General features: G+C 36.2%; 1 protein-coding gene and 1 long non-coding RNA gene across 2 annotated transcripts in view; both read left to right on the forward strand.

Annotated features, from left to right (window-relative positions):
• The window catches only part of LOC140328065 (uncharacterized), a 156,119-nt gene that overhangs the window by 68,016 nt on the left and 64,000 nt on the right, over nt 1-24,103 (forward strand). The window lies entirely within an intron of this gene.
• On the forward strand, nt 427-22,476 carry RHAG (Rh associated glycoprotein; the record flags this gene model as incomplete). Its single annotated transcript, XM_072407388.1, is given in 10 exon segments — nt 427-631; nt 7,164-7,347; nt 9,320-9,467; nt 10,234-10,381; nt 13,156-13,322; nt 13,553-13,690; nt 15,641-15,762; nt 16,614-16,687; nt 17,907-17,980; nt 20,596-22,476. Coding segments are annotated over 10 exon segments (1,293 nt in total). The 3' UTR covers nt 20,668-22,476.

Here is a 24,103-nt window from a genome sequence, read left to right on the forward strand (position 1 = left end):
TCATATTTCATACAATGAATCATAACAACCATAATAAAAATAACAATACCTAGAGTGAAAAGAAAAGTTTATTTAGCTTCAAGAAAAAAAGTTTTAGATACAGATATAATTATCTGTTAGCTATATTATGTAACAACATGAAAACAATTTTATGAGAGTTTAGCATGTAATAAGTTTTGGAAAAGGGGGACGTATGAATGAAAAAAATGAAAAAAAAGGAAACGAAGGCAAAGGAAAAAAAGAGGCGACCTCTACTACGTGTTGCATTGCATTGTACTTGAACTGAATTTAAGTATTTGAGCAGACCCTGTTTCCTTGGAGGGAGTGTCCCTCATACCAGCCCCCCTTCTTTCTGCAGTGTCATCCATATCTGAGGTAACCCATTAAATAGGAGCTGCACAGCCTCCCTTTATCAGTGTTTTGCAGGACTTGACAAGAGCAGGGCATAGCTACAGTTCTGCCATCATGTCTTTTGACACTAATATGAGGTTTACATTTTCAATATTGGCTATTGGACTTCAGATAATCCTAATAATTTTATTTGGGGTATTTGTGCGATACAATACAGAGAAACATTTATCATCTCACAATTCCACCCACGAAGATGACAAATTTATTACTCTATACCCATGTAAGTATGAAAAAAACTTTTTTTTCATATGTATATAAGCATTTAAAATTAATACCTATGAATACCCTCTTTTTGTCTAATGCTTAGGTTAAGTGCTGTGTTTTTTTAACAGGTGCATACACAAAAAATTTCACCTTCTTTGGTTGTATATTTTATTGGTATTCTCAATATTTATTGTATTGTTATTATTGTATTGCTTTGTACAGTTACTAATAATAATAATAAAAAATACAATAATACCAATATTAATCACATCATCAAAAGAACATTTATTTGCTTTATTTGTAACTCTACTTTTGTGACAAATTTGATTCACCAAAACAGGACAGTGATAATATGAATTCATTTTATCCATTAACTTGTTTTGTTAAATCTGTACAGAAGTTGGAATGATCTATAGTTTATTAGGATAAATCTTTCAAAATTTAGTAACAGTTTTGTTGTGGTGCCATTGAGGTCAGTCTCCAGGGGACTCCAAATAAATTATAAGGGGTGATTTACTAAATTTATTTAGGATGTATCCAGACCCTGAACAGGTATAGCTGAACAAAACAGGTCATGAATATTATTTATTTATGTGACTTAACTTGCTGCTCTGCCTTAGAAACATTTTAAGTAGAACATCAGAGTTTTTACTAATGATTATTAAAAGGCTGTCAATGCTGTTTATTTCTGAAAATATTAATTACTTACTAAAAAATTAGTTGACATACTATTCCCCTGAATTTAATATTGGTAATTGTCCCAGAGCAAACATTTAAATTAGGTAAGTAGCAGGGGTTTAAAAGTCAACATGGCAGCCAGGCAACTGGAATTTTAGATGGAAAAAACTAGCGGCCTTCATGTTTTCTAAGTACAGGTTCCCTTTAACTTCTAAGTTTTTCTTTTTAAGCCTATTTTTAATACAACTAATAGTATTTTCTTTTTTTCTCACTAAGTGCTGTCAGCTTTAATAAATATTACTTCCACATTTCAACAGCCAAAATACGTCTTATCAGAGGAAATACTCCACATCCAACCCTATTGGCAATGTCTAATTTCATCCACAGAACAGGATTTCCTTTTTAGTGATAGCTTTTTAATTGCTAACGTTTAAATGTAAAGAGCTTTGCCCTCAGCTTAAACAAAGCGTGCCTTTACTGAATGTGTTGACATGTATTGCTTTACTAATGGATGAAAAATCGTTCACTCTTAAAGATACAAAATAACTTATAGGAATAGACAACTAAAATAAAATGTGTGAATGTAGCACAGCTTTGCCTAGGGTCGTAGACAGCAGTTTTATCTACCTTATCCACACACCTTCATTTGTGAATCCCCTTTTTGTGAATCCCCTGGACTCCCAAAGTTTTTAAAGAACAGGATGTGGCGTACGTGTGTTCAATGACCAAATTGTGGATGTAGGGAAGGTCATTATTTTGGGCATCCCCCAATCACAGTTGCCCAACTTAAAGCGTACCTAAACTCAGAATTTTTACTTTACATAAAGGGGTGGACAATCCTTTTATTTAAAGTAAAACTTATGTTTGTGTTATTTATAAGTGCAACACCCTTTAAAAAAAAAAAAAAAAAAAAAAAAAGGGTGCAGCACTATCCCATGCGCAGAAGAAGCCCTTTCATCAATAGGGGAAAAAATTGCCGATCTCACACATGCAGAGTGGGATTGGCAAGTTTTATCCCAATCCATGTCATCTGATCTCGCACCTGAACAGTGTGAAATAGGCTGACGTAGGAAGAAGAACCAGGAAGAAAAGAAAAAAAGATAGCGTCACCTAGCGCTCCCTCTGCGCTTGGCCGAAGAAGGAATACCAGGATGACGTAGGACCCTATAGAAAAAAACTCCCGATGGACAGACTGATCTGCGGGATTGATGGTAAATGTGATTTGATTGTTTTGGGTGAGTTTTGGGTTTATGCTTTAATTTCTTATGTTTAATAGACAGGTGAACAACACATTCTATACACCTGATTTTTTTTTTTAAAGAGTGGGAATTGCACCTAATTACAAAATTGTTGGTGTGGCTAATTCATGGGTGTAATAAAATGTTTTCTGCCTTAAATAGAGAAAGTTTGCATCAGTTGGACGGAGTGCAATGTCCTGCAACTTTACCACTGTGAGTTATGTTAGGTATACTGCAATGTTCTGCAATTTTTGAATGTCTTTTGTGATGCTGAGAACAGTCAGTGCAAGTGCTCTGTGGTTTTATGTTTGATACTATTCAATGTTCTTTGTACAGTGCAATGATCTATAGTGCACAGTTCAGTTGAATTTGGTACAGCGTTTTCTTCCTCTCTTTCCCACCTCCAACTTCATGGAATAGATAGGAATGGTCCATTGTAATATTTGGTGGGTAGAAAAATGTTTGATACTACTGCTCCATTAATTTCCAATTGGTAACCTTGTTATCAGTGGCTTGTTGAGGATTGGTGGCCAGAAAAAAAAGGTATGGTGGTTGGTGACAAAAAGCAAAGCCAAAGCAATGGGCCACTTGCATGAAGGTGCAAAGAGCAACCAAGCAATAATCACTTGCTGGACACACATTGCAGGACACACATTGAGAGTTGTTGGTCCAGTGGACACAAACTTTAAGAGACCTCATTGACTCTCCAAGCTTTCAGGCTTTCTTTTTACTTTCAGGCCTGACACAGATTTTCTGCCTGGGCCACCTGACCTCAGGCTCTTTTTATTTATATATAGGCAGGTGCTTCCTAGTTATCCTCAATTTCCAGTCCGGAAGAGGGATGTAATGTCTGGCCCACCTATTCCTTCCAAGATACTCTGGGCCAGGATCACATATTAAGAGCTGTGAATCTGCAGCACCACAATTACTCACAGCCTTATCCAGGTGAATTTGAGGAAAATACCCTAAAATTACTTTCAAAACCAGACTTACATTTCTTTCTATGCTATATTACTTATAACACCAAAAAATAGCTTTCTTTGGATCTGATAAAGGAGCAAAAGTAAAAAGCTCCACAATGTTGCCATGACCAGGTGAGTAATAAAGAACCATGAGTTCTCACAAAATGGCAGCACCATTACCTGTTCTATATTATGGCAGAATGTCAAAGAGTGAATGGTTCAGCACCATTTGGAGTGCAACGTAATCCCTCATTTACCACATAAATATTTAATTTAAGTCCAAGAAAAAGATTCTTTTCCTAGCTTTAGCGGGGTGCTTGCCATCTATTGACTTAAAAAGTCTTTATCAAGTGTGGGTGGTCATTGGGAGCCCTTTTGATTGGCAACATTTGCCCTGGATTTAGCTTTTGGGAGTGTTTAGCTTTTTAAGGGCACTTGTTCATTTGCTAACACTGCCTTGTCTTGCCGGTTAAAGGCCGGTCAATAGAACTCAACCATACTCTTGAAGCTCATTTATTGGGCACTGTCACCATGTGTTGTTAGGTTTCCTTTTTTAATCACTGCAAATAAATGATAATTGAAACATAAAAAACTAATTAAAGCCCAGTCCAGTCCATTTTTGAAAAATGGGATGTCTAAAAGCTACTTGTTGCTATTTGTCCCAATATTTGGGGGGGTCTTACCTTACTTTTTGTGTATTTAAAATGTGTTGAAACAGGAATTGAATGGATTCATCCTTTTAAAGAGATCTAGATAACAAAAAAAAAATCCAAGACTACATTTTGGATAAAAGTTGGTACCAGTGGCCTGTCGCTGGATTTAACGATTATCAATAATCTGTCAATAATTATTTGTTTGCTACTTTAATCTTATGTGTGTATGCAGCCTAACAAGGCTTCCAACCCTTCCTTTTTGCATCTGGGCCAGGATCACATATTAAGAGCTGTGAATCTGCAGCACCACAATTACTCACAGCCTTATCCAGGTGAATTTGAGGAAAATACCCTAAAATTACTTTCAAAACCAGACTTACATTTCTTTCTATGCTATATTACTTATAACACCAAAAAATAGCTTTCTTTGGATCTGATAAAGGAGCAAAAGTAAAAAGCTCCACAATGTTGCCATGACCAGGTGAGTAATAAAGAACCATGAGTTCTCACAAAATGGCAGCACCATTACCTGTTCTATATTATTGCAGAATGTCAAAGAGTGAATGGTTCAGCACCATTTGGAGTGCAACATAATCCCTCATTTACCACATAAATATTTAATTTAAGTCCAAGACAAAGATTCTTTTCATAGCTTTAGTGGGGAGCTTGCAATCTATTGACCTAAAAAGTCTTAATCAAGTGTGGGTGGTCATTGGGAGCCCTTTTGATTGGCAACATTTGCCCTGGATTTAGCTTTTGGGAGTGTGGCCTTGCCGGTTAAAGGCCGGTCAATAGAACTCAACCATACTCTTGAAGCTCATTTAATGGGCACAGTCACCATACGTTGTTAGGTTTCCTTGTTTAATCACTGTGTATAAATGATAATTGAAACATTAAAAACTAATTAAAGTCCAGTCCATTTTTGAAAAATGGGATGGATAAAAGCTATTTGCTGCTATTTGTTCCAATGTTTGGGGGTCTTAGCTTGCTTTTTGTGTATTTAAAGGGCGTTGAAACAGGAATTGAATGGATTCATCCTTTAAAGAGATCTAGATAACAAAAAAATCTAAGACTACATACACATTTTGGATAAAATTTGGTACCAGTGGCCTGTCGCTAGACTTAACGATTATCAATAATCTGTCAATAATTATTTGTTTGCTACTTTAATCTTATGTGTGTATGCAGCCTAACAAGGCTTCCAACCCTTCCTTTTTGCATGCAAAACAAAAAAGTGTTGACTAGACTTTGGCTGGATGCCTGATTAAGCAATGCCTGGAACATTACCGAACTTGTTTAACTCTTGGTGCAACTTCTACTGCTGGTCTCATTATGTAAGGCTGGAAAATATTTCACTGCCCCAGTGAAATCCTTAATTGGTAAGACAAAAGCTTTAATTTCTCCAGAGAGAAATAAAATCATTAATATTTGTTCACAGGGAACCGTTTACACATCATACTGCCCTTTATTTATTGCAGACTTTCCTTTTTGGCTTAAGAACGAAGGGAAACTCCTGTGATAACATTCTGACGTAGTTTGTGCTGTGGCTTGAGAGTCTTTATGATAAGACATTTATCAGTAAGACAAAGCTGAGTTCATTAGACACTTTGTATATTGGCAGCACTTAGTGTTTTCCATGGTACAAGCAGACCGTATTGTACTCTAACACAATACATCTCTCTCTTGTTCTCTATCTTTCCAATCTTCTCACTCCCTTTTTCTTTGTCTGTATCTATCTCTCTAGCTATAAACAATATGACTCTAAGCAGATTCCATGGGCTAAGATGAAGGACAGTATTTGGTAGCTCTAGTAGGCAATAATGAGAACTTTCAAAACACAGAATCTTGTTCTTAGGAATTTTCCAAGGTATTTGGAAATTTCTGTTTGACCTGGTAAAATGCTATCCTACGTTTAATAAGGTTATGGAAGTAAGGTATTCATATCAAATGTGTTGCATTGTTGTGGTAGATGAATCTCGCAACTAACCTCAACAGATCCTGGTGTTAGGGATGTTACCAGAAATTACACAAATGTGGCATCTTTTAGTCAATTCCAATAGGTATATACTTATCCCAGATGGTGTCTAAACAATGATGGATCTGGAGATAAATTTAGATGTAAGTGGGAGTGCTGTCTGTGATCTTTGAGAATTAATAGGGACTTCAAATCAGAGGATTTCAAGTCCAGCAACAATGTGCTTCTGCACAGTGCTGGAGCATTTTTTGTATGATCTGGGCTCTTTGGCTTTTCCAGTATTTCCTCGTGAGACTTAGATGCAATGGGTCTGATTTATTAAAGCTCCTCAAGGCTGGAGAGGATACACTTTCATCGGTGAAGCTGGGTGATCCAGCAAACCTGGAATGGATCTGGTTCAGGATATAGCAATTAGCAAATTACTTTGAAGAAATGCATTCCAGGTTTGCTGGATCACCCAGCTTCCCCGATGAAAGTGTATCCCCTCCAGCCTGAGAGCTTTATTAAATCAGGCCCAATGCTGGCACCCACATAAGGCAACTGGGAGCAGAGTGTAACCTTGGTATTTCTTAAAATAGTTTTTAATTGGCAATGCCTTTCCATATACATAGACTCTAGCCTAACTGACCACATTTAACCACTTCTCCCCCTTCTCCCTTCCCCTCATTATTATTTTTCTGATTGTTTTGGTATTAATTTCTATTTTTAAACCATTATTATTGTAATTGTTTTTTGTGTTTTTACTCACTTTACTTTTTTTTAGGGTTGCATTAAAAAAACCTGCACAAATGAAAAAAAAACCTTTCTCATTTGTAAATAACTTTACATTTCTGTGTACCAGAACCATAATTGTAAAAAGCAGCACATATTATAGCATAAAATATATACTTTTGTCAATGAAAACAGTAATTAGTTTTAAACTAACACTAATAATTTTTTTAGGTTTTGAATTGTATACCAAAAATGTTAGCATGACAATATTGACCAAATACCTTGTTTGTCTTCCATATACCTTATATATTTATAAAACATTTCTTTGCAGTGTTTCAAGATGTCCATGTGATGATCTTTGTCGGCTTCGGCTTCTTGATGACATTTCTGAAAAGATATGGCTTCAGCAGTGTTGGGATCAACTTACTAATTGCAGCCTTTGGTCTCCAGTGGGGAACTCTGATGCAAGGCCTGTGGCACTTACATGATGGAAAAATTGAGATTGGTATCACAAGGTAAAAATCATCTAAAATATTTGTGATGTAAGCATTCATTTAAAATTTTTGTATTTTCTATCTTGGTCAAGACTTCTTTTATGGTCAAAGCTAGGAAAATTGGCCTTAGATGTACAAAGGATTTTCATATGAAGGCCTAGTATTTTTCAGTGGGCTCACTAGAGTTTGATTTTTTATGTATACACAGTTAAACTCTAATTGCAGTATTAAAAAAGTAATACACATAACATGTGTATAGGTATTTTCTTTCAAATAGAAGGTTATGTATTTTTAGTGATCCATTGTTTTAGTAAATATCATGTTATATTTTGTAAATTTTTTCTCCTTGGACTAACAAGAGTTGCGTTATAAGCACACTTAGCTTTCCAGACGTGTTCAACCTCAAGTTCTTTAGTGAACAGTGACTTAATACTTGAAGCCATTCAAAACCAAGGCAACATAAAGGAAGTAATGATTCCAAACCAGGCAAATCCTCCCTTGGTGTTAAAGCTGATCAGGATACACCTTTCAGACTGACAACCCATCAACATGGATTGCATCAGGATAGCACTTTTTGGTGTAGTACCTAAGGTTCAAATGTTGAATTCAACAAAAAAAAAAATAGTAAATAAAAATAGCAAAAAATGTAAAATTCGAAATCTCTTCCACATAGCAAATGGAAGTAAATAGTAATAACAAGTAAATAGCCTATAATCTCCTGATAAAAAACCCTTGGATCCTTTGACCGAATTCCAAAAATCATCAGTTCATGTTTAGACATGTAACATTTGACAGGTCCATTTCCTCTGCACGTCCAGATCTATTTCCTCCAATGGTTTCCCATGCTCTCTAAGATGACATGTTCAACATACGACAAATCATCACGGTCCATTGTAAATTTCACCAAAATATTTTTTAACCTCTCTTTTACTCATTTTCCATGTAAAACCTATTTCTCCTTCCTGTAACCTTTGCCACAATGGACATCTTTCACTTCTAACCTTCAGAGGTTGTGTGCAGTAGTTTCCTGGAGAATTCCAGATCTTTGACTGTTTATTTGATATATCTGGTTATTAGGGTCAACACTACAAATGAAAGGGTCATACAGATAGAATATCCTTTCCCTTCCTATTTCCTCTACTAGATTGTTAAAAAGAATTAAATTGGCTCCACCTAAATAAACTGTAAAACCGTATAATAATACAAAAAAAAAAAAAGACAGGAATACATCTTAAATCTGGACTGGCAATTTATATTTATAAATAATTATTATGTATAAGTAGTATATAATTATAATATACATTAGGGTAGGTTTAGACCTGCTTCGGGACCAAGCAGTGCCACGCAACAATGGCTAGCACCTTGCCAGCCGCTCTATCACCTGCACTGCAGTGCTGGTTCTTAAAGAACCAGTGTCGGCAAATTTGTCAAAATATGGCAGTGAGCCCCCTATGAGATAATTGCAGGTGGAAACTACTTTTGGCATCTCTCCAAAGCCAGCCATTCACTGACACAAGGAAGCAGTAACTTCACCTCCATTTCTGGATTGAGACTTAAACTCCTAGCAAGCCTTTTCAAAAAATCTTTGTCTGATGTTTTATCATAGCTATTTATTAGTCTGAACCATCACACTTATGTGGGGTATCAACCTCTATCTCCCTAAAGAAGCCAAATCATGAAACACGTCGGAACCAAGATTACACTTTCTCTTTCTTATATGGTGCAGGATGAACATAAATTTTGCACCTAACTATCAGCCTTGATGATGCAAACACTTAATACATTGTAAGATGTATGTTGTATGTACCTTAAAGCTACTTTTTGCTCTACAATAAGTTGCTATTTTTTACTAAATTGTCACTGAACCCCATGATTTTTTTGGTAACTCATTCTATTTGTGAGCACCAATATCTCCTTATTTTTTGTACTTTGTAAAATGTAAAAGGTGTTTGCTTTATCTTTCCTAATAGTGATTTTTTTGTTTGTGTTCCAGCATGATAAATGCCGACTTCAGCACAGCCACTGTTTTAATCTCCTTTGGAGCCGTTCTGGGGAAAACAAGTCCTGTTCAGATGTTAATAATGGCCGTGTTAGAAATCTTCATATTTGCCTGTAATGAGCATCTTGTTAACTTTTTAAATGTAAGTTTATTTGCAACAAATTTTTTCATTTAATTATGTTACCTTTAAAGCAGCCCACAGTTCTTATACCTGTACTAAAAGTGAGATTTTTGGATATTAACTTAAAGTGGAACTATCAGAAAAAAAAAACCACTTATCGTTACTTTTGAGTAAACACCACACCTGGCCTCGATTTGTTCCTACGCCATTCTTCTTCATCCTGGCACAGAGGAAGCACCAGATGCTGCCATCTTCCTCTGTCTTTTTCTTCTTTTCCCTTTGCCACCTGATCTTGCTCTTCACGGGTACAAGATTGGGTCGCTTGTCCTGCTGTAACTGGGAAAAAAGGTGCAGCCCGAAGCCTCCTGGGATACATATCCCAGGAGGTTCTGCACTACCATTTAGTCTTTACCACTACGTCGGTAAGACAGAAAGAGAGGTGCTATCGTGTTTTTGTTTTTTTTAACTATTTAAAGGAATTTTTAAAAAAAAGTAATTTTTGCATTATATAAAAGGGTAAATTTTTTGTGGATGGGTCCGCATTAATGGCATTGCTGTCATTCTATTTGGACAGAAAATAAATAACAGTGGCACTGTGATAGTCGCTGCCAGGATAACTGAGGTTTAGGAAGTCCTGCCATTACCATTTTTCAAACAATTAGGGAGCGTGTTACTTTTAGATATAATACTGGCTCAGAAATTAGGACACACAGTCAAAGTAAACCAAGAACTTGCAAATTTTGTATCAAGAACCATATCATTTTTAGCGCATTCTTGTATCTCACAGGCAACCGATATTGGAGCATCCATGATTATCCATGCTTTCGGAGCTTACTTCGGTCTGGCCGTATCAGCAGTCCTGTATCGCTCTGGTCTGAAGAAGGGCCATGATAATGAAGGATCAGTCTACCACTCAGACCTGTTTGCCATGATTGGTAAGACAACCAGCTTCTCTGTTAGGCTTTTTTATGTCCTTTGATATACCTTTAGAGTGTACTCAACCCAAAGAATTAATACTTTCAACTAGATTTCACCAGAAAATAAATAAAATCTAGTTCTTTAGGTCCTGCTGAACTCTATTCTGGTTTAATCCTGATGCTAGATTCTGCCTATTATTCTGGTCAATGCAACAAACCATTGTTGTTAAAAACAGGAGAATGAGGAGCTAGGCATTGACCTGGTGTGGCATGCAAAAACAAAAAAACTCTTCATCAGAAAATAACTTTTTATTATACACTTTAACAATACAAAATCCCTTAAATAACTTGCCTAATAAAAACATTCAGTACGTTTCTGTAATATGCGCTTTATAAAATGTTATCCCTTTAAAATTACTGCAACTTGTAAAATTGCTTGTTGATCTGCCAGAAAATAAGTGAGCAACTAATTTTTGATTTAGGCTAACCACCCAGTGCTTCTGCTGGACTGAAAATCCAAGCAGTGCTGAACTGTAGAACACCCTTACTCCTAATATCCATTATAGAAAGGGGAAAGGAAGAAGAAGGCATGACTGAATACAGTGGAGCCCACTGCATGTTTGGTAGAATCAACATGTATTGTTTTCCATACTTGTAGTTTTCAAACAAACAAGACATAGAGAATTATTTTGTCCCAATGAGTAACACTTTAAGCCTTACATGCAAGAAACTACAGCACCCAAAACTGTTCATAGGCAACACTTTAAAACCCACACCAATTTAGATTCCCTAAAGAGCTACAGCTCTAGAATTGTTCTTGCCCCTCCGGCATAAGCAGAGATACCCAATGTGATACAAAACTGTCATTTACGTACACACAAGCATTGTAAGTGCATAATATTTAGTTTAGGTGAAAAGGGGAATGGTAAGGGCTTGTTGAAGTGGCACTTTTGTTTTTTTTTTGTTTTGTTTTTTTTAATTTAGTTTTTTTAATATGTAGTAACTATAAAGCATCATAGATCACTAGTACACTAAAGCCCAGGGCCAGGAGAAATTTAAAATATACTTTTGGCTGCTATTGCAGCCCACTATAAATCAGACTCACAATGAAAGTTTATGTAAGCTGCAATTGCTGGCCTGGTTCTAAAAAATACTCATTGCCTGATAAGTGTTCTAATGCTCGACCTACCTTTATTTATCCAAAAAGTATAAGTGTGGTAACTGGTGCCACATCCAAACTCTCTCCACATTATCTTTATCACCAAAAGTGGACTTTCATGTCATCTCCTATTAAATCATATTCTTCATTATTTCAACAAAATATCATTTTTGTAAGCATTAAAAAAGAAATAAAATACTTTACAGATACACATGTACATACATTTTCAGTCTCCATTTTTTACGTGTTTCTCAGGATCTGCTTCCTCAGAAGTTGTGAGACTAGTATACAAATTGAAGTGATTTATAGAATTTCACCTAATAAAAACATTAAAATCTATCACTGCCACATGTTTTATGATAGCAAATCCTCTCATGGAGCCAAACATGAAGCGCTGGTATGCGCAGACAGCCCCAAACCATTTCCTTATTTGTATGTAGAAAAATTTGATTAATTCTTCTGAAACTTTCAAAAATCAACTCTATGCTTAAAAAAATGTGTTCCCCTCTATAGGATGTGGTGTTCTCATATAATATCCGCAATTATATTTGGTTATGAGGTCTATAGGTCTCTACATCCCTGGCTTTCAGCGGAGAGCAGCCAATCCTCTACCTATAATACCTTTTAAATCTCTGCCCCGGAATGAGGATGCAGCTCTGGTGTTCAGCTAATTATTATTAATGTTACAAATTTTGGCATGCTTGTTTCAGATGAAACTACTGAAAGATCACCTTTAGATCCAAGCAATTAGAATTCTGTACAATACCTTCAGCAGTGACAGGTTACATTATCTCTCAGTGACAAGTCCTCATAAAAGCTATCAATATGACTTGAATGGGCAAAACAAAGGATTGCTTTAAAAGTGTCAGACTACCCAAAAGATCTAAAACTACGTACACACGCCCAATGGTTCTCGCCTGATAATCTGCTCAGGGCCGATATCGGATGAGAATATGGCGTGTGTACAGCACTCGTCGTCCATCATCATCTGAACGACCGTCCTGGCGAATCCATGGACAATGGACGACGGACGATCCTAATGCAAGGGAAGGGGGAGAGCATGCAGCAGGGTGCCGCTCCATCAATTCCAATTACTATAATTGCACGTGTGCATGCGGCTTAAATGTTGATGTTGTAGGCAAATAGAAACACAGATAACCAACAAAAGGCATACAAAACATCCGAAACAAAAATAAAATCAAAACATAATTCATCCAGTAGATGTCTCCCTTTTAACAGTCTAAACATTTTATTTATTAATCACTGTACTCATATACTGTACAAGTAAACACGGTATCATTCAGCCTTAAATCACTGTTATGTATTACCAGAAAAATAAAGTAGATGTGTACCTTAACTTTTTTGTTTTTTTTTAAGTAACATTCTTTCTCGCTATTTTTCTTTTCTTTTTGGTTACATCTCAGTGGTGCTGATGTCATACATTGTTGTCACTCAGTCACATAAAAAAGTTCTTTGCAGACAATACAAGTATTTTTTCTTTTATTCATTTATCTTAATGCTACAGATTTATAAATATCAATCAACATTTGAATTTACATTAATATGTGCTTAAATTAAATTTTATGATTAATTACAAATAAAATAAAATTTTCTTCCTTCTTCATATTTCCAGGGACTCTGTTTTTGTGGATGTTCTGGCCCAGCTTCAATTCCGCCATCGCAAATCCTGGAGCAGAACAGCAAATGGCCATAATTAACACCTACTTTTCATTGGCCGCCTGTGTTCTGACCGCCTACGCCTTCTCCAGCTTGGTAGAACACAAAGGGAAGTTTGACATGGTAAGAAAGAACAAGTGGAATCTAATATAGAACAATATAATTAAAAAAAAAATAAAAATATCTGCTTAGCTCTCTTCGTTTCATATTTTATATTGTTATCTGTGTAAGAAAAGCTAGAAGCCAGGGGACTTCTATAACCCTACAGTATTAATATTTGTTATTTATTATTTTTTGATCTATGCAAAGACAAAGATAGTTTCACCATTCTATTATCTCTTTGTCCTTTGCAGGTCCACATCCAGAATGCCACCCTTGCCGGAGGTGTTGCTGTAGGTACCTGTGCTGATATGAATATTGGACCATTCGGAGCAATGATAATTGGTTTTATTGCTGGCATCATTTCCACACTGGGATTCAAGTTCTTAATGGTAAACTAATGGAGGACCTTTTTTTACTATTGTAATTTATACCATGGGCCTGTTTTTTGGTGGTACTTTATTCATTACTGTATATCATTACTTAAGAAAACAAAGTAATACATATAATGTTTTTTGGGGGCAAACAATGCTTTACATGTACATTTTTTTTTTTGGGGGGGGGGGGGGTTGAATGATTTTATTTTCTTTAGAATCTATAGAAAAGAAATGTTTTACTATAAAGTTAGTTTTACTATAAATAAAAAGTATACACTGTAGTCCATATGTTGTCCATTTAAACCCACTGTCTGATATTCATGTTGCTGAAGATTAAGGCTGTCGTCAGACTAGTGGTGAGGTTGTGTTGCTGTTTCCTGCAACACTGCTTCCTTGGATGAGAATATACATGTAGTACTTCACCTATGGCCACCTCTAAAAAACTTTATGGAGCCTAGATATTTAATAACGTCTGGAGCAAGCTATACTTTGATATGCAAAAAGAAACAACTGCAGAGTTTGTCTTGGTCATTAAAGAGTTATAAGAGGCTGCAGAACAGCAAAAGATTTCTTCTGCAAGTCATGCAAACTGTCCCCTCCCCCATCAAGCCTCCATCCTGCACAGGAACAAGCAGGGAAGCCTGTTCGTATCTAGGAGTCCTCTGTATGTTGGATGTCTATAACTCCGGGACTACCTGTACTGTGCTAGAAACATAAAGATGTTATTGAATAAGACCTGGTATAAGGTAAATACTGGAAGCTTTTGTTTGAGCAAGCACAATCAAGTGGCACTTTCACAATAGAGATAGATTTCTGAATGACTAAAGAATATTGTGCTGCAATACAACCAATATTGAAAGGCATGGTGAAAGGTGTGTGATCCTAACGCATATGTTTTACTATGTCTTGACTTTTTTAATTGTTAGCTTCCTTTGAGGTTCTCATGAGGTCCCAGATTCACCAGGATAGTTGGAATCCTGGAACACTCTCCCAAGCATTGGAGTGATAGGTCTGAACATGGAGCACATGTCTATGTAAAGCCCGCCATGTGTCACTGAGTGCAGGTCCTGCTCTGCTCTATGTCTGAATCGTCAAATGTCTACACTCAGGACCATCAGACTAATGTATCCTATTAGTACCAGTCCAGGGGGAGAAGATACCAAGTCCTCCTCTTGGAACAGCCATTATGTGTTAGGGATCATAGCTATTGATTTATGAACTCTACTGATTTTTATTTCCTGGGATAAACACAAGAACAAGGTTACCGCTAAAGCAGCTTTCTTCATTTCACTGCTTTGATGAATCTGCATCATTGCTGCCTTTTGACCATTATATTTGTTAACTTGTCTAATGAACCTTATTCATATGATGGGTGATGCTTTAAGATGTGATCACCTAAGGTGTCCGCTTAATAAACCTTTACATATCATATTTTTTATAATAATAATAATATGTTTTAATAAAAGAGGTTATACAACATTATTAGCAACACAATAGTAGTACATAAATTGGTGGTACAATACCAAGTCATTAGATCAATAAAAGAACAGATTACATCAGGTATGGGGAATAAACCACAAAGCGATTATCATCACGGGATCCTTGTTCAGAAGGCACTGAGGTACCATGTAGTCAGCTTAATAGTAATTAAAAGATGAAAAAAGAAGAAAAGAAATACACAGCATCAATAGGGAAGCAAAACAGCGGTAGTACAAAAATTGGCAGTATAACAAGACTTGGCAAGATCAGCTGCAGTATAAATGATTACAAATATGGGGAACAAGTGAGAACATGTTAACGATTAGCACAAGACCAGAGGATCATTAACTAGACAAAAGGCATACTATGTAGTCTTTGAAGCAATATATGATTCCCATATACAGCTCATAATATAGGATATATATAATTATAAACATACTAATGATGAGTGTTTTATCTTATTGTCTGGAATGCTTTGTCTTTTAGCCAATCCTTGCTTCTAAGCTGAGAATCCAAGATACTTGCGGTGTGCACAATTTGCACGGTTTGCCCGGAATTTTGGGAGGTATTGCTGGTATTGTTGCCACTGCACTGGGAGCCAAGCCAGGGTGAGTGATGCCCATTTATTGCATTGTATAATTCTTGCTGACTCCAAGAATTTAAATTGCTTTTTAGCTTCTTTTTTTCTAGTGACTTGGCATGGTAGTATTATCAAACCTGAACTCCAGATAGATAAAATACAGAAATAAATGCATCACTGTTTACATTATTGAGTCATTACATGTGTTTTTTCATGCAAGCAAAAACTAGTTGATCTGGTATAAGCCTCTTGCAATACCCTGTAAAGCAGATACACCTTTTAGCATAACAGCCAATAAGCTAGCATTTTCCGATGCATGCCAGCAAATGGTATACCTCATGTTCCTCTCATAACAACTTTAGGTTAGGATATTTAGCATTCAATGGAACCTTAAAAGGACCCTTCTTATATTATTATAACCTGACGTATTGTCACTAAGATATTCCAGTAGGGATCTCCATAACATATTATCACTGACCCAATCATCCATTTGTAAAGAATTATTTTTCATTATTTTATAAAAAAAGGATTTGAAGAGCATTGTAGCTCCTTAATTGCACCTTTATAAATAATATTAGGCACTTTTGTACTTCAGTAGTTTCCATTTTTCTAGGATGTGATATTCTACATGTGGAGTCTCACCTGCCACTATCCATAAGGAGTAAATAGGGAAAGTTGTGACTTACCCCTGCTGTAAAATGTCAAAACTCTTTTTTTTTAAATAACAAAAACAGTAGCAGAGGTGGTTGAACAGCTGGCAAGGTTCAAACAGCTGGGGCTCCCCACTTGTCTGGAAAAACCCTGACAAAGATATAGTGATATTACTAACCTGTATCTACTCGGTAGACATTTTATTTTATTTTTTTTTCTGTTTTCTAGTTACACACCACTCCTACAAGGAGCTGCTTTGGCTGCAACTTTTGGCATCTCTGTGGTTGGAGGCGTTATTACAGGTTCGTAAATGGAACATACAACTCAACAGTGGATGTGACAAAATAATTGGCTCTCTAAAGATGAGAACTGAAACCTAGGTATCAATGTTTAGGTTTTCAATGGCCTAATTTATTACTGGTAAGGGTAACGGCCCTGTCATAATCTTGTACTTGTATTGTAGCTGTTTTAGTAAATGTAACCATATACCAGTACCAGAAGACCTCATTACAGATGAAAAGCACATAACTGAAATTTCTAGCTAGGGCATCACTCTCATTAGACCACTGATTATTTATAGATAGTTTGACCAGTTGAATCTGTGCCAAATGCCAAGCAGAGTACAAATGACTAGCCACCAGTACTGCCTAAACACCTTCTGCAGTTAATGTTTTTCCCATTATTGACTTATCATGCCTTGTTTTGTATTATATATGGGTTATTATTGACTTATCATGCCTTGTTTTGTATTATATATGGGTATGGAAGTGGCTATCTTGGTAAAGGAGCAGGGTTTTGCTTCCATGACTTTCCATCAAAGAGAACAATGAGCAGCTCAAAAGTCTGACAGCACTTTCTTACATGACTACATATATACATCTATGAGGCTGTGGTTACAGTTACAAGAGTGTGTGGGCACAGGAAGTATTCTGCTATTTTTCTTAAGGATCTTAACACAAAGGGTTGATTTTTCAGGTCACTGATTGGCCACATTTAGCAATTATTCTTTGTAACATAGCAGTGTTACATAGTTCAGGTCCACTTAAGCAAGGTGTTGACAAAAGTTTGTTACATAATTTCAAGACTCTTTGTCAATGTTTTACAAATTACAACATCATGAAAATAAGTGGTATAAGCTGATTTAAAAATGCTGCTTAGAGATTCTACTTTTACGGCTGCTATACAACACTTGGACATTTTGGCTTTCTCTTTAGGCCTCTCAAGTTAAGTTTGTATGTAAGTTAAGTGTGTTAGCCCCATGGCCAGCTTCCAATCTAGAAGGGCATTTTAAACCATTTTAATATGTTTCACATTTTTTTAGTGGAGGTTTTTTTGTTTCTTTTGGCTCATCTTGTTGTACTTTATTATTACCATACTGTAATAATGTAATTTTATGTAATGTAATGTGTACTTGTACTGTACACATCCTTTTTTGGGCAACTAGCCCAAAGTCCAAGTGATTAAAAAGTCAGAAGATGAAGTCAAATGAGACATGGCATTAACATTACATTGTTTTTTTAGGGTTCATATTGAAGTTACCTTTCTGGGGACAGCCTCCTGACCAGAGCTGCTATGATGACACCATTTACTGGGAAGTAAGTACTCTAAGTTTATATAGAGGACACAGGTAAAGTTTCTACTGTGACATTCCCCATTGTTCCCATAACAATGCCACATGACAGATGGCCATAGACTTTAATGAAGGATGGGACGTGCAAATAAAGCATTTTACGAAGTATTGTGGGCCAATGTTGCTCTAGGTTCCGAAATGTCTGTGTTTAGGGCAGTGAAGGAGAAAATGGTTCTGCATTCAAACAGTTCCAGAATAAGCAGCAATCAAGCATGGTTTTATAAACTTGCCAATCGCTGTGTTCACCAAGATTATGTGGTTAAGTCCAACTTTGGGTAGCAGCAGAAATTACCTTTGAAGAAAGATGTCCTGTACTATGAGGTATATAAGGACATTGAGGATTTGCCTATTCCAGAGCTTCAAAGAAGAGATCACCACCTGCCAGGGAAACAAGGGATAAGGCAAGTGTTACTGTTTATTGCAATCCCCACTAAATGAGACTAAATGAGCATTCAACCCTCGCAGTTATGGAGAGTCTCCACTGCAGGATATTAATTGGTAATACATCAGATTTTAGCAAATAAGATATTGATAGATTGCCCCCAGTCCTCTTAAAACATGCATAATCCCAGAGTAATAATGAATTGAAATGAAAACAGTGCTTGTATTCCCATCACCATTGTGTATTCCCATCACCTTGCTCATCACAAACAAATGCCAACTTCAAATGGTTCTGCCCTAAATATATGCAAAGGAATAAAGGAGCCCTGCAGGGCTCTGAAATGATGATATGCCTTTTTTTAATAAGGACAGTGTATTGGTGGAAAAGCCTGTTGACTTGGAATAAATGGTTCAATCTTTTTATGTCCATAAAGCACCCATGGGCTATGGACCTACGACTGTCTAGTGTGTGGCCGATACATACAGCAATGCAACACACACACATTCCACAACAGAGCATCAATAACACTTTCCAGCACTTTCCACGCTTTCTACAACAATGCCACACCAGCTCTTCTCTTTTTTCCATGTCATGCTGACACTTTAGGTTCAAAAATAATGATATTCTAACTACAAGAGTATTTGGAAGTATGAAAACAAAGAATCAGCAATCTGAGTAATATGTCTGGTAATTCATTATGAAGAACACACTGTACACACGTCTCCTGTTCACTTTCAGTTTAATTTTCAACTCAGCGAGTAGGTTATATCAGGCTAATGACAGTTGTGTAGTTACCATGACTTATTTATATGATAGCACAGTGCCAAATTCTACATTGCCACATAATGGACGTTGATATTTAATGATATTTAGTTTGCTTAAACTCTGTGTATCATAGACAGTTACTAATACATTTTTTATAATTTGTTGCTTTCTTAGTGCTGCTGATATCTTGCAGTCTCTTTGCAACCATTTTCTATTACCATTATCAGCAGCAATAACAAAAAGAACACTATCCTTATTTCTGGAAAAACTTTTATTCACATCCCCATGTTTGTCATCTAGGATATTTTTGTGCTCTATATGTGAATGCAATATGATAATAGTGCCTAACCCTGGTCTGAAATATTTCTATTTTTTATGATGTGAATAAACAATTTTAGTGTAACAACTACGGTGCACTGGTAAAATGTGCTGTTTACTTGGAATAGATGGTTTCATCCATACTATCTGTACAGCAGCCAAGAAATGGCAGCCAAATGACTATGGCCTTTTAACTATATAGTATATGACCAATACAAACTTCCTTATGGCAGCACAACTTTTGTCAGAGTAGGTTTCCTAATGGAGGTAAGAATAGACCATACCTAAGAACTACCTGACATGTTGGAAGGGAAACATTGTCACCCTTTACCTGGACATGCCTGAATTAGGCCATTTTTATCAGGATCAACAAATGTCCATATAATAGAAACAGAAGATTTAAAAACAACTAAAATTTCTTTTGAACATATATTAACATAATAAAGAAACATGTATATTAAAGTAAATTTCTTAGTTATCAGGTTTTAGAAACTGATGTATAGCATTTCCAAAATTTTTACAATATCCTTATTACACAAAAACAATAAAAATTACCGGGAACTCTGCAAAGCTTTCATTTTCAAAAAGGAAGGCCAGCACTGTCTGCATGTTTTTGGCAGTCAACTAATTACTTAGGATATTCCATCTCTGCAAGGATAGATAAGGTGAAGACTAGGGAGGGGTGTGTCTGTTCTCCTTTCCTATCTTAGCAAAACAGCTTTAGAAAGATCTCTCTAAGCGGTCCTTTGTTGTCTACAAGTGACAAGTCTGAGCTATGTATATTGAGTATTTCATATTTACCACTAACATGCAGGGTGACATGGGAGAGTTGCATAGGGGTACTGCTTAGTGGTGGGGTGCAATTCTGACCTTGGACACCCAACACCCCACTTGGCCCCTCTGTAAAGCAAAGCTGTTTCTTCCCTTATCCATCCATATGTAGAGTAATCCAGGGAAGCATGGTGTAATAGCCATAGATTATCTCTTCTATCACCTGCCACACATCTATGTTAATTGGCCCCTGAACCTTTGCCAAAAAAACTAGTAAGGATTTTTAAAAGTCAACTATTTAATAGCCAATACACAAATTCCTAACTTTCATGTTGCTCTTTCAGGTTCCTCTAGAAGAAGAAGAAAATGACGTCAATATTCAAGGCGAACAAGGAAAGATGAAAGTAGAAGCATAGAAAAGGACAGATGGCCAATTCAGACTGTACTTTTTTCCAACCCAACTATTTCTTTAAATTACAAAAATAGTTTAATTTTGCCTACTTTGCTCTGTACCCATGACTGTAAAGAAAGACATCACTAATTAAAAGATCACTAAACCTATTTAGGATAATGATAAAGGCAAAATCCAGTTTAAATGGATATCTCCTATTTGATTTTGACTTTCCTGTGTAGCTCCCTCATTTGTAACACCCTTGCAAACAGAAAGACCAACATTATGTGGCTAATCAATTAAAAGCCTACCCCCTATATTAAAAGTTTCATAAAATAGCATTTGGTATGACTACAGAACTGTAATCATTGGTTTCACCAAAATGTGCTACATCACATGAAATTGCACAAAGTTTATGCAAAATTTTGTACATGTGGCAGATGACTCTTCAAGGGAAAAACTTGAATTTACATTTAAACTTTAAAATAACGAAAGTAAGGTAGCCTGATTTGAAAACAGGGTACTAGTCCAAGCTTAGTCTGTTTTATTTTAAAGTTTTCAGGACCCAAATAGATTGTCAGGATCAAGACAGTTTATAAAATGTCAACTAAATGTAAAACAACAAACTGTGGATGATTTTAGCTTTGTCAAAATTTGTTTTCAAAAGTAAAATGATAGAAAATTATTTAGGGTTGGAATACTAATTCTTACACCAAGTTTGCCAGAATTGCACAGATGTCTTAACCTTATGCCAAATGAGTCAGACACCAGTTATGCATAAAAAATGTCTACTCATTAGTCCTAATGACACCGTACTCATTAGATAAATGGTTCACCCAAAATTTGGAAAATGAGAGTGAAAAGTTGGATCTGGAACATTACCTAATGCACCCCATTGTGTTTTTTAGAACAAGTATGAAAGTATGATTTAACTCCATGTTCCAAACTATGTTTTCACCCCACCTTTAACTATTTTATGGCCTTTGCATTACCCCATACCTTATTATGCATCCCATGCACCTTATAGCGCTTACACCAACTATGCCTAATCCTCCTTCTAAGATATTTATTTTATGCCCTATTCACCAAACTATGCCTTTTTCTTCCTGCACCAAAATTTGGGACACATTTATCAATTCTTTTGAACAGCATGACAATGACAAACAGCTGTCATACCTGGCTGCCCAGCAATTTAGAAATTTGGACTCATGGGCCATGAACACATTATACATCTTCTGCAGAGCCTCTCTGTTTCTAATTTGTTTGATAAGTTCCTCCTATGCATTTTAGCCCAACCTATTCATCTTACTGTTTATTTCAAACTATGTGTTTTGCTTCTGGAATCAAATGCCTTAAAAACAAATGATGGCAAAAAAACCTACTGTGCTATACTAAAGCTCTACCAATGCATAATACGCATTTTGTTTGCCAGTCAGTTGAGAACCATCATTTCTTTGTAAGCCAATAGGCGGCTTGGGTCTACATACCTACAGAAGCTTACCAATTTGCCAGTAGTTGCTTTCTTTTCTATGCATATTTCTTTCTTGTTTCAAACAATTACATGTGTGGATTAGGTTTATCTACCCTTTTTTGAAATGTGCTCACAATTCATACATTTTTATATTATTCCCTTTTTTTGTTTATTTTAAAATGTAAAGCTATGTTATATCAGGGATTAATTCTAACAATGGTATTTCTTTTTTTTTTTTTTAATAAAGTAATCAGGGACTTTTTTTAACAAGATAGGATATTTTGTTATATATCTAGGTATGTTGTTACCTCCTAATTCCCCGTGTATTATGCTTGTTATAAAAGTAAATGCTCAAAATTAAAATTAATCATTTTTATTCCATATAAAAGGGGATTTTCATTTTGTGTAGTTTCAAACAAAGAAACAGACCTGATTGTTGTAAAAAAAAGTGTACTATAGGAACCATTTTTAGGTAACCTTGGCACCCAGATATTCTCATTGCTATGACCAAATGATTGTTTCAAACATGACCATCCGCACTAATCAAACATTCCATTGGCATATTCTAGCTGTAAATTAAAGGGCCACCATAACCTTTCTTGCCTGTTTGCTTTTTTATATTTATGTGGGGACCCAATAATATTATACCTTCATAGAGTAGAACAAACAATTTTGCTTGTGGCTGCACATATTACTTCTGGTGTAAGGGGCATTGAAGGCTAGGCTCAGTCCATTCTAGCAGGCCTGAATCCCTGTACTATCCCAAGAGTTGAGTTCTATGTCATTACCCTTTTTTTGGTTCCCCTAGTTTGCTGACAATACCTTACTGTCCTAGTTACAACTAGGTGCCACTTCTTTATCATACTAGCCTGTCTTTCAATGTTCCTCCACTATATGACACATAATTTTCTAGGGAAATTACAAGCTCATGAACATTTTAGGGGGTAAAAAAGAATTTAAAGCACCACTTCAGATCACATACTGGAATTACCTTCCCTGCCTTCACCAGTTCAAATCTATTTGTTTTCCTCAAAATGATAACCAAATCCAAGAAGAAACATTGACTATACAACAGCTTACTAGAATATTGTTTTCAGTATAGAAACTCTTTTAACAAGCAGAACATACCTGTTGTTCTTGCCAAAAATGCAGTGTCCTCAAAAAACTAAGACTGGCAAAATAAGACAAGTAAAAAAGAAAAAAATGTTTCTTCCATATACTAAAAAGCGCAATCATTTCCCAATAACAACTATGGCAGAGGTAGGCAAACTCAGGCCTTTAGGCCGAATACGGCCTAGCCAGTATTCCAGTCTAGCCTAACGCCCCCCCTAGTTATTTATTGTTGGATCTGGCCTAACTGAATTTTTGCATTATTGCAAGTGCCCACGATATTATTGATATCATCAAGTTCCCGAACAGTAACCCCAATTACTATGCCTAAAGAGCAGAAGCAATGCGCAACTACCAGTCTTTAGAAAGTTGACCTTGAAACAATGTGACTTCAATCCCGAAAAGGCTGACAAATTATTCTTTGTCCAACGCGGCAACAAAGTCTTGTGTTTAATGTGCAACGACACCAACTTTCAAGCAGTTGAATCTCAAGGGGCGTTTCGATGTCATGCACGCGCACACGTACAGACACTTTCATTGACTTATACCATTAGCTGCCACATGCTCAGTTTCCAATGTTGTTAGCCCGTGCCAAGCATGTGATTGCAATGTTTGGCAGCATTTATTTGTGTGGACAGCTTTTCTCCAAGATGAAGAACAACCTGCACTCTCAGTTCACTGACAATCACCTAATGACATTCTGCTGCTGAACTCCTCATCATTAAAACCTGATATTGTATCTGTCTCTAAGAACATGCAACATCATGTTTCCCATTGATCGAACTGTATTTTTAAACAGTTCTTCTGGCCAAGTGTGCCTTCTTGATCTCCTGAAATGGCCTAGTAGTCCAAATAGTTTGTACCACAATGGTTCCATTGT

Source organism: Pyxicephalus adspersus, chromosome 4, assembly GCF_032062135.1.
Source record: "Pyxicephalus adspersus chromosome 4, UCB_Pads_2.0, whole genome shotgun sequence".
Classification (NCBI taxonomy): Eukaryota; Metazoa; Chordata; class Amphibia; order Anura; family Pyxicephalidae; genus Pyxicephalus; species Pyxicephalus adspersus.